General features: G+C 36.7%; 1 protein-coding gene across 1 annotated transcript in view; it reads right to left on the bottom strand.

Annotated features, from left to right (window-relative positions):
• Positions 1–2,127: 2,127 nt before the first annotated feature.
• The window catches only part of LOC141363371 (breakpoint cluster region protein-like), a 35,364-nt gene continuing 26,481 nt past the window's right edge, over positions 2,128–11,010 (bottom strand). The window contains exons 14-20 of the mRNA XM_073866034.1: positions 10,323–10,420; positions 8,694–8,825; positions 7,074–7,133; positions 6,883–6,992; positions 2,615–2,754; positions 2,366–2,500; positions 2,128–2,270 (exon numbers count right to left, since the gene is read on the bottom strand). Of these exons, the coding sequence (XP_073722135.1) occupies positions 2,149–2,270; positions 2,366–2,500; positions 2,615–2,754; positions 6,883–6,992; positions 7,074–7,133; positions 8,694–8,825; positions 10,323–10,420 (797 nt within the window). The 3' untranslated portion in view covers positions 2,128–2,148. The remainder of the gene's footprint in view (positions 2,271–2,365; positions 2,501–2,614; positions 2,755–6,882; positions 6,993–7,073; positions 7,134–8,693; positions 8,826–10,322; positions 10,421–11,010) is intronic.

Here is an 11,010-nt window from a genome sequence, read left to right as displayed (position 1 = left end):
CATTACCTATATGGTATTTTGAGCTAAAACTTCACATATGTACTCAAGGGACATCAAAGATTTATTTAATATCTTAAAAACGTCTTCTGGAATGTCCCCTTAAATACTTTGTAGAAAAGCCTTTGTTGGTGATTACAGCTTCTAGACACCTCTTGTATGGAGAGAGCAGTCATCTGCATTGCTCAGAAGTGATTCTGGCCCATTCCTCCACACAAATGGTCTTTAAATCTTGAAGGTTCCTTGGGTCTTTTTTGATCTTTTATGAACTTTGATCTTCATCTCTCTCACTGGGCTATTTAAGCAACTTGATTTTCTTTCTTTGAAACTACTTCATTGTTTCCCTGGCCCTGTGTTTGGGATCATTGTCTTGCTAAAATGTCCACCCTCTTTTCATTTTCAGCTTTCTGGTTGATAGCAGCAGGTTTTTATCCAGAATGTCCGGGTACATTTCTCCATTCATCCTGCCTTCGATAATATGAAGTCTGCCAGTACCCCTTGCTAAAAAGCAGCCCCAAACCATGATGCTTCCACCCCCAAACTTAACTGTTGGTATGGTGTTCTTGGGGTGGTGGGCAGTGCCATTTCGTCTCCAAACATGGTGTGTAGAATGACTGCCAAAAAGTTCAATTTTCTTTCATCTGACCATACAATAGTCTCCCAATATTCCACAGGCTTCTCCAAATGCTCTTTCGCAAACTTTAACCGAGCCTCAACATGCTTTTTGTTCAGCAATGGAGTCTGGCGTGGTGAGCGTGCATGGATGCCATGGCAGTTCAATGCATTGCTTATAGTTTTCTTTGAAACAACAGTATCTGCTGATGCAAGGTCTTCCTGAAGTTCTGCCCGAGTGGTTCTTGGGTCTTGGAGAACTCTCCTGATTATTCTTTGGACTCCTCGGACAGAGATCTTACGTAGAGCACCTGATTGTGGCCGGTTTAGGGTGAAGTGATGCTCTTTCCATTTCTGGATAATGGCAGCAAATGCGCCTATAACTATTCCCATCAAAATGTATTTCAACGATAAGATTACGAAGATCTTGAGAGAGTTCTTTGCTTTTACCCATCATGAAGTCTTTCCTTTGTGTCTCCTGTGTAATGACAAGCCTTTATAGGCCATCAATTAGGACTAAAGCAGCTGATATCAATTAGTACTGATAGGGGGCAGGGTTTCTCTCTAAATACTGACAGATTTCAGGTGATCTCCTGGCTTTCTATGCCATTTTGCACCTTGTTCTCTTCATGTGTTCAATACTTGAAGAGTTTCGTTGCAAAAGGAGATAACCACCGTTTTTTTAATTGTTCAGAAATCTCCTTTTTTGGTTGTGCATTCCAATTAATTTCAATGCAACTGCAGTTGGTTTGTTTTGATTTAAACCTTCATAACTTAAAAAAAACAGCTAAGTAGCACCATAAAACAAAATAATAACATGATAACATAATAATAAACATGTTTTGACAAAAATGTAAAAAAATGGATTTATCTCGTTTTGCAACGAAACTCTTCACTTATTCCTGTGTCATTTCACTTTATTTATTATGACTCAACTTGTATACTTAAATTTTCTGATTTCTTTGAGTATGAATTCAATATTTGGCTTGATGGCTAGTACATCTGGTGGAAATTTTGTGTCAATAGCCCACTTAGAAATCCCCTTACTGATAAAAATGCTGATGTGTCAAATACTTATTTTCCCCGCTGTATTATATGTGTTGCTTTGCTTAGGACTTTATTTGGACAACTTTAAGGCAATTTTACTTAATATCATGATTTTTTTGCACCCTGAGATTTTTTAAATATTTGTATCACGGACATATATTTTCCTATCATAATAAATTATACATTAACCTTTCCGAGCCATTGACGAGTTAAGGCATTAAACTTTTGTGAAAATCATAAAAAATGCTGGCACTGGCTAGGAACTTTTTTAAAAATGCTGTCAGGAAAAGAGTTAATGGAAAGCGTATTTATTTAAAAATAATTGTGGTCCAGTGTCACAAATACACTTAATTTTCTTTATATAAAAAAGTTTATTTGCACTTATTAGTGCCTTTTTGGTAACAAATAGACACAATTCCCTCCTCTAATTCTCATTACTGCAATACTAATAATCTCATTCTCATCACTGTAATAATCTAAATCTTATTCATCTCAGCAGTTGGTATACCTCTTGAGATGATCCAGCAGGAAGAGGAAAGTGACAAGGTTTGGTTCTGGTAGAGAAAGTAGGAGGTTCAGCATGCAGCTCTCTTTAGCTACGCTGTCCGAGAGAGCTACAGAGACACAAAGACACAATCAGTACTTCTCCTTAAAAAAGCCAAACCTTACACTCAGCAGTGTGCTTTTTGCGAAAGAACGAGTGACAAACCAATGCCTCCTGCAAAGTTCGGGTAGAGCTCATCGGTGAACAGTGGCTCTGGAAGCTCCCGGAAATATAGCTTGAGCGTTCCGGCAATGGCGTTCACATCCATCTCGCTCATCATTACCGACACGTCCTTATTATCTGAGAGAGAATGAGAGAGCTGAACTATGAAAGTTGTTTACAGCCACAGTAGTTGATCTTTTATATGTAACGTAATGTATGATCTACGCTATAATGTTATCCTGTGACACTCACTTGTGTCAAAAGCTGTCTTGAGCGCCTGGATGTCAGTGGCCACTCCTGAGACACGGTAGATGCCCACTTCATCCATTCCCCTTCTCTCGATCTCTTCCAGACACTGTCTGACAATGTACGGCACTTTGGAGCGCTCGCGTCTGAGAATAAGAGGTACAGCAAATATCACGAGACAGTCTTTCAGACTTTAACTTAACCTGGTTAAGGCAGATGATATGTAAATCAGATATAGTATTCGACATGGGCTCATAGCACTAGCGTAGCCAGGATTCACAATGTGGGTGGGCCCAGAGAAAATCAGGTGGGCCTTAACCCAAAATGCATCTGTTATCAAAATATACAAACACACAACTACACCAGCTTCAATATATCACCGTTTATTAAGAACAAAAGCCTGTATGGCCCTATTTTAACATTCTAAGCGCAATGTGCAATAAACAAATAAGAGTCTCATCTCTCATCCCCTTTAAAAGCCAGTTGGTGGCGCCATCCCGATTCCATATTTTGGCAGAATTTGTAAACTAAAAAACTAAGCGGAGGAAGAAGACCACCAGTTTAAAATTGATATAAAAAAATTTAGTTGTTTTTATTTGTAATGAAATTGTTAGTTTTTGGTATTAAAACCTTTAAAAGTCGTTTTCTTTCAGTCTTGGAAGTAAACATAGCAGGCTTTTCTTTGCTGTAAATGTATTGATAGCCCAGAGATGATCAGTGTTATCTCAAAGAATATTTTACAAATATGCAAGAAAAGCTTTGTACTTTAAAAATACTTTAAATAGTAGCCTAATTTGTTGGTATTTGAAGAGTTTCGTTGCAAAAAGAGATAATTCCGCTTTTTTTCAGAAATCTCGTTTTTTGGTTGTGCATTCCAATTAATATCAATTCAATTGCAGTTGGTTTGTTTTAATTTAAACCTTCATAACTTAAAAAATAACACTAAGTAGCACTATAAAACAAAAGAATAACCTGATAACATCATAATAATTTGACAAAAATGTTAAAAAAGTAGTTATATTGTTTTGCAACGAAATTCTTCATTTAAACTTTTTAAAGTCGTTTTCTTTCTGTCATGGAAGTAAAAATAGCAGACTTTTAATTGTTGTAAATGTATGGATAGCATGATCGGTGTAATCTCAAAGAATAATTTACAAATATGCAAGAAAAGGTTTGTACTTTAAAAATAGTTTATTTGTAATGAACAGGAGATAAATAATTTAGAAACGCGCCGTTTCAGCACTAGAACAGCGCCGTGGATGTTTTGAAATGTAAGCATAACATAAAAATGGTTCTCATCTCATCATATCCACAGGTACAAAGTCATCAAATATAATACATCTGTGGGGTAGCATTAAGAAAATTCGAAATAAATGCAATATCTGCATTTGATTAAAGCAAAACATTTAATGGCTACAGGTGAAGCAGCTTTATACACCTTCTAACATTTCATACTCGGTCCTCATTTATGTCCAAGACACTCAATAATAATGTTTTTAAACATTTTAACATTTTAATCCTTAAATTTTTTTATATTTTAAACGTTTGTGTGCTGCTGCGCATCCATGTGATAAGCAAATGCGCGTTGTCCTCCCGTAGGCGCATATTACTAACGCGCTCATTAAATACCAAAAGCAATATTGCTCCATTGACTTAAGAGCGTGTTTTAGTTGATCAGTGACGTAGTCTATTTTATTTGCTTCAAAATAGCAACGCACCAACAATGTGCCTGAACACATCTCGTTTTCAGACCAGAAGGCTCATGGGCGCAAAAGTGGGCACAAATGTTATCTGCAAAGACTTTTCTTTTTTTAGCTGCTGAACCAACACCTCATGTTCAGAATCCTCAACGATAATATTAAAGGGTGCACCATCAAGCTGTAATAAAGTCTTCTCACCGTTCTAAGACAATGAAGCAGCGCAGCTCTCATTATTCCTTACGTGGCAGCCTTAAACCGGGTGTTCATTTCTATGATGTGGTGTGTAGGAGGGGCGAGGAGGCTGCTCGAAATGCGCTATTTATTGCACTACTATTTACAAAATTAACTTATTCCTTATTATAATAGCAAGCAAGAGTTAAAAAAAGATTTATTTTATAGGTCAAGTAGTGATAATTGCAACATAATTTACTCATTAGGATAACTAATAGGCTTTACTGGATAGGCAGTAGAGATGCGCGGATGGGCTTTTATTTCATCCGCAACCGCATCACAAAACTCATCATCCGTCCGCCATCCATCCGCACCAACGTTTCTGACCAGTTTTCAAAACCGCACCCGCCCGCCATCCGCTGACTGGGCGATGCAAGGCGCTGCTGATGACAGCCGCTGCTGATGACAGCCGCGAGACTAGAAAGCCCTAGAATATAAGCAGTGAACTCAGGCAATGTTTACATTAATGCCTTTATCCTTTAAAATGCGTTACTTTTGCTACGTTTACGCCTTTCATCTATATCACCGTTTTCGACCCTCATAAACGGATTCGTTCGTCAACGCTGCAGACTCTGTTTTAGTTTAAGAAATCAGACGTTGCGCTGAGTGTAAATGTAGATGGAGTCTTATGTAAACAAACAGCTGGTGTTAACGTGACAGCGCATCATTTTCAAAGTAAACATTATTTTATTCAGGTAAATGGAGGTTTGCAACGGAGGTTTTGACAAAAATAGTAAACATCTACCAACCAGCTATTATAAATGCTATATCGGATTGTTTTAACGTGTATCATAATGTCTATTTTATATTTATGTTTGAGTATTGTTGGGTTTGAATATTGTTGTAATGTGTTTATGTTTTGTTTAATTTTAGTTAGCTTATGACGAAAGATAGACTGTAATTTTAAACGCCATATAGGGCGTTGTAAAGGCCAATATGAAGGGAGAATTGTAATGGGTCAGACATTATTTTCGAGTTTAATTTAAGTTTTGTTTTCTACTTTAAAATGAATTTCGTTTCAGATAATTTGTCTCTTAATTTTAATCGATGTTTTGTTGATAAGTTTTGTGAATATAAATTAATAAAAACAATAAACTCAACGTCATTAATATTTAATGCTCGTTTAGCTAGCGAAGGACGTGCACGGACCTCGCACACATTTAAAAATTAATGCAATAAGCATTTCTGTAGGCTAAAGCTATACTTCACCTCTTACTATGTTTGATTGAAGTTTGCATTTGCTGAAATTAATTTTTGCTTCAAGTTCGTTTAGTACTGTTCACTTGAATGCTTTCTTTTTAAATCATAAAGACCAGTCTCCGATTATATGGGACAAAAATAAATAAATAGCCTAAATTAAACGCACAAATTACATAGTCTGCACTAGTGTCATCCTCCTGATTTACCACTTTGTAAAACTTATTCCAGGCAACCCTTTTCTGACCTTTTATTTCCTTTGTTTTTAATTCTCATTTTTTTGAGTTTGCCACGTACCTCCTTCGCCGGCGTTGATAAGAGCTGTGTCAAAATGCGTCCTCATTTCTCTGCGCTGTTAATGATAGAACTAATGGATCCTTAACATGCCGAGGCTATCCCAAACAATTAAAACCTTTATTAAATAAAAGTGTATTTAGAAAACTTTTTCTTGTCACTGTTTTAGTATTATAAGTTATGTTTTGTGTTAATATTATTCGGTTTATGTTGCGTATATTTCTAAGGTTGATTATTTGATATACTGTTGTTGAATAGTTTAATCTACATCAATGTGTCATATTTTCTAAAATAAATTCATATTTTTCTGATTACATATTTATTTTAATAAGTCAGAAATGTCTCCGCTGTTTATTGCTGACAGGCGCGATGGGCGCTACTGGGGGCGCGTGAACAGGTGACCCAAATTATGGGTCCTCTGAAGGCTAGACCGTCTCATTTCAGTTCTCTTCGCGAACTTCTGAGCCTGCCACCTTGATAGACATAATGCTCACCTTTAAGGTCGTATGCTTTGAAGAACAAAGCTAATAACAAGCAGTCGATCCGCCACCCGCCCGAATTTAATTAAAATATTATTTTTCGTCACGTCATCCGCCCGATCCGCGGTTTATCCGCGGAGTCCGCGGCTGTAACCGCCAACCGCGCATCTCTAATAGGCAGGTGGGTGGGCCTAGCTGACAGGTGGGTGGGCCAAGGCCCACCCAGGCCCACCCATAGCTACGCCACTGGCTCATAGCACAGTGCCAATAGCACAAGCTCTTTATGTAGTTCATGGACGTTTGCCTATGTATAATAACAGTAGTAACTATTAAACTTTGTTAGCTGTGCGCGCTTATCCATTTTTTTACTCACTTGGTCACAGAGGAGATGTTCACTCCAAACACACCCATTGGCTTTCGTGACGGCATTCTCTTCAGGCTGAACTCTCGGCTGGTGAATTTCATTGAAATTTTCACCTCGACCTTAGGAAAACGATGCATATTTAGTTATCAAGGTAAGAAAACTAGTTAAGATTGTAGTGGAACCGATATGGAAATACTCACTCCATTCATAGCGATAACTGTCCTCTGCCAGTCCTTTCCTTGGAGCATCTGAGGATCCAACTAAATAAAAGACAAATACATAAGAACATAAAACATAATGATATGTAATTAAATATAGTGGCAGATGCCTTTCTCCAAAGCGACTTACAGTGTAAGAAAAAATGTTCTCCAAAATATGTGCCTTTATATTCTACAGGACAAATTTCAACAAAATAATTGTATAACAAGTCTTTTGTAGTGATATCAGGGTTAGAATTGGTTGAAAAAAATGGTACATATGGTCTAAACTAAATTAAATATTTAAATGTATAAATAATTAAATATATTAGGGCTGCATAAGAACTAATCGCAACTAATCGTTTGCAGATAAATTTACATTGTGTATATACATTTTTATATTTATATATAATTTATATTATACATACACATGAATACTTAATAAACAAACTATATTTACATGAATGTGTGTGTATTTATTTATTTATATATACATAATTATTATACACAATACACACACATATATGATGTATACAAAAACTTTTATTCTGCAAACTATTAGTTGCGATTAGTTGTTATGCAGCCCTAAAATATATAAAAACAAGTTCATCACGTTGCAGTTTTGCAATCAAAAGCTAATTTCTACCATTCCTAAATTAACTAAACTTGGAAAGGTGCAATCTGAAGTGAGTCAAGTTCAGCGTGTACTTATGTATTAAAATGAGTATAAGGATGAGTAAACAACACAAGCTAAAATAATAAGTGAAAATACCACATAAATTTTATGTTTGTACTGTCAGGCATACAAAGTGATCGAATCCTACCAATCAATACACCAATAATGCTTTCAAATGCAAATGCACTTAAACCCAGACCTTACAAAGAATCATTTGTAAAGCAAGAGACTTCTGTGTTTTCTGTGTGACCCCTTAAAACTCTAGGGAGAGACTGACAGGTCAGCTAATCGGACATAGGTGTTTAAATGTGACATTTTCAAACAGCACACATGAATTATGGATGATCTGAAGACTCAAAAGCCAGGGCTGAGTGAATAATACCCAACCAATTAAAAGGCAGATCAAATGTCTGGGGTATAAAGGCCAGTCTCCATCTGGAAATGCAGAGCGACTATAGCACTGACCAGATTCACTTAGGGCCCAGGTGGTAAACAACACTTAAGCCCTTTTCACACAGGGATTATGGAAAATACACAGTAATATGCATCCGGAATTTGTCCCGGATCGTTTTTTTTCACGCGAGGCGTTACTTCCGGTAAAAGTTGCAGAAGTGCGGAAATTATCCACCTGGTGGATAATAGCGGTATTGCGGAAAGACGGAAATCCTCGTCATTGCCAGGGAAGCGTTTTCTCTTAATTGACGAGATAACTCGTCAATGGCGGGGAAAGAGTTAATACACACTTACACACCAAAGGAAATGTAAAAACGTGAATCTGACAATAGGTGCTCTTTAAAGTCCTGCACTTGGTACGTTTTTCACAGTGTCTGAAGTTTGCTAATTATCTGTGATTTCTCTCTCAGGAAAAATTGTGATTGTGATTAATACAAATGAAACTGTAAGATGTTTGTAATACTGTTAAAACAGTACTTGCTGCGAGATCGTACCGCAATCTGTCCTTTGCCCATTATTCTGTCTGTATTCTCCCCATCATCCTTGTTCATCTTAGCTTTGTTGTAGCACTTCTCGTAACACAGTAGACGCAACATCTGGGAGCCCTCCAACTCAATCTCAAACTCCTATGTAAGAAAACATATTCAAACTATTACCCACAATACACCAAAACAACACAAATATAAACAGTAACTGTTTATACATAGTAAATGCATATTTATAGCAATGCATGTAATGTATAGATTTAACAGTAAATGCATAGATGAGTTTGGCAGATGATTTGATACAAAAGGACACACAGTGCATCCATTTATGCATTTGGCAGACTTACATTGCATTTAAGCTATACAGTACATTGTATTATTATGCATGTTCCCTGGGGATCAAACCTATGACCTTTTTAGCACTACCCTACTGCTAACCAACGGAGCCAATTGAACACCATTTAAGACATATATAGGAAGAGTTTGGTTCCAAAACGCGATAAACGGCATTTAAAAAAAAATTTGTTACCACCAGGTCAGTTTTAAAAAAAGAAATTCTTATTTTTATGCAGAATCCAATATCCGCCGTGTTATTCTGTCATCTTTTCTCCCTTTTTCCCAAAACATGATAAACGCCAGTCCTTCTCTGCAGAATGCAATAAATCCGCTCAACCAATCACAGCTCACCATTCCATGCATTGTAAACAATAATGGCGGTGCATTGAATACACATGAAATACACATGGGACATGGATGAACAAACAAACAAAAACAAAATAATACTTTTGATGGCACTGATACACCTGTGGTGGTTTTCTGTGGTGGGTGATCTTATGAAAAACGTTCCATTATTTTACTCGAAGCCAATGAAAATCGAGCAGGACCAAAACATTTTACAGCTGATCGCTGTCAAAAAAGTTCAGCAACAACATCTCAAGGATGACAGCAACAATGACAGTGTTCTTAATATGACAAAGTAAGTGTTTTGATTAATGACATTAATGTTTATTTTTTTTAATCAGTGTATACCACTAGTCAACTAAATGAATATAACATGACAAAGATTAATGCACATTTATATATTGATTCGATTTATAGCATTTTGAAAAAAAAACTTGTCATGGATTTATTGCATTTTGTGGAAAAATTATCAGCTTTTATAATAAATCTTTGAAAATCAAATTATGGATTTGAATTTTTAATGTTATTATAACATAAAGATGCCATGTGAAAGTTTGTAGCAGAAAATAGTGGTTTTCATCTTGTCACTTTCTTGGTATAGAAAACACGTTTTTACCGAAATTAGTCAAAATGGATTTATTGTGTTTTGGAACCAAACTCTTCATTTATTTGTCTGCATGTTCCCTAAAAAATTAAATACACAATACAAAACATCAAGAATGTCTTAAGAAAATTAGCTACAGGCCAGATTTAACACCTGCCATCCCTCATTTCCTTTATTTGCACCCCTTTACTTTGGGGGATGGTAATTGCTCTTAATTAAATTGTAGGATAATTTGTCCAGAAGGCCTTCATATTCCACATGGCCTTACTTATGCAGTGTTTAATTATGAATGAATGCCTCAAGAGCCCTTCAGCGGACAGGTCTCAGTGCTGTACAGATATGGATGGGATTACCTCGTTCCACTTGGGTTCTGTGGTGTATCTGTACACTCTTGTTTTGGCTTTATTTACAAAGATGCCAAAGGAGTCCACCTCTAATGTGCAATACAGATCTAAAGAGAAAGAGAGCACAGGGACAGAGAATAACCTCAACACATGTTGACAAGATAGAGACTGAAGCCCTTTTCACACAGAAATTCCGTAAAATACACGGGATAGGCATCCTGGATTTTTCCGGAATAGTTAGATTTTTTTTTCATTCACACTGCCAAGTTTACCCGGCATGTGATGGTCCCGGAAAGACACGTGACCTATTGAAAGTCCCGCCCTCTCTTCTACGCAGCGTCTGAAGTTTGCATATTATATATTATTTCTCCCTCCAAGAACCACTCGCGTGCATTTTTGTTTATGATAAGATTTATAAAGGAGCGCGTGACGCACGGTTCTAATGCTGGTGAATGATCTCAGCTTCTGAGTGGATATTTGACGAGCTCCCTGAGCTTTGCTTTAATAAAGTTTTCAGACATTTCTCATCGTGATTGTTTATATGCATTTAATACCCGCATTTTGAGGAGCTGAACGATATATCTTGTTGGAATGACGCGCGGGTATTTTCGTTTATTATAGCTCAAATGAGCATGTGACGCGATATTCTTTTATGCTGCTGAATGATCTCCGTTTCAGCGCAGTAAGTAATGAGCTT

The sequence above is a fragment of the Misgurnus anguillicaudatus genome, unplaced genomic scaffold (assembly GCF_027580225.2).
Source record: "Misgurnus anguillicaudatus unplaced genomic scaffold, ASM2758022v2 HiC_scaffold_34, whole genome shotgun sequence".
Lineage (NCBI taxonomy): Eukaryota > Metazoa > Chordata > Actinopteri > Cypriniformes > Cobitidae > Misgurnus > Misgurnus anguillicaudatus.
This window is presented reverse-complemented; position numbering and strand designations above follow the sequence as displayed.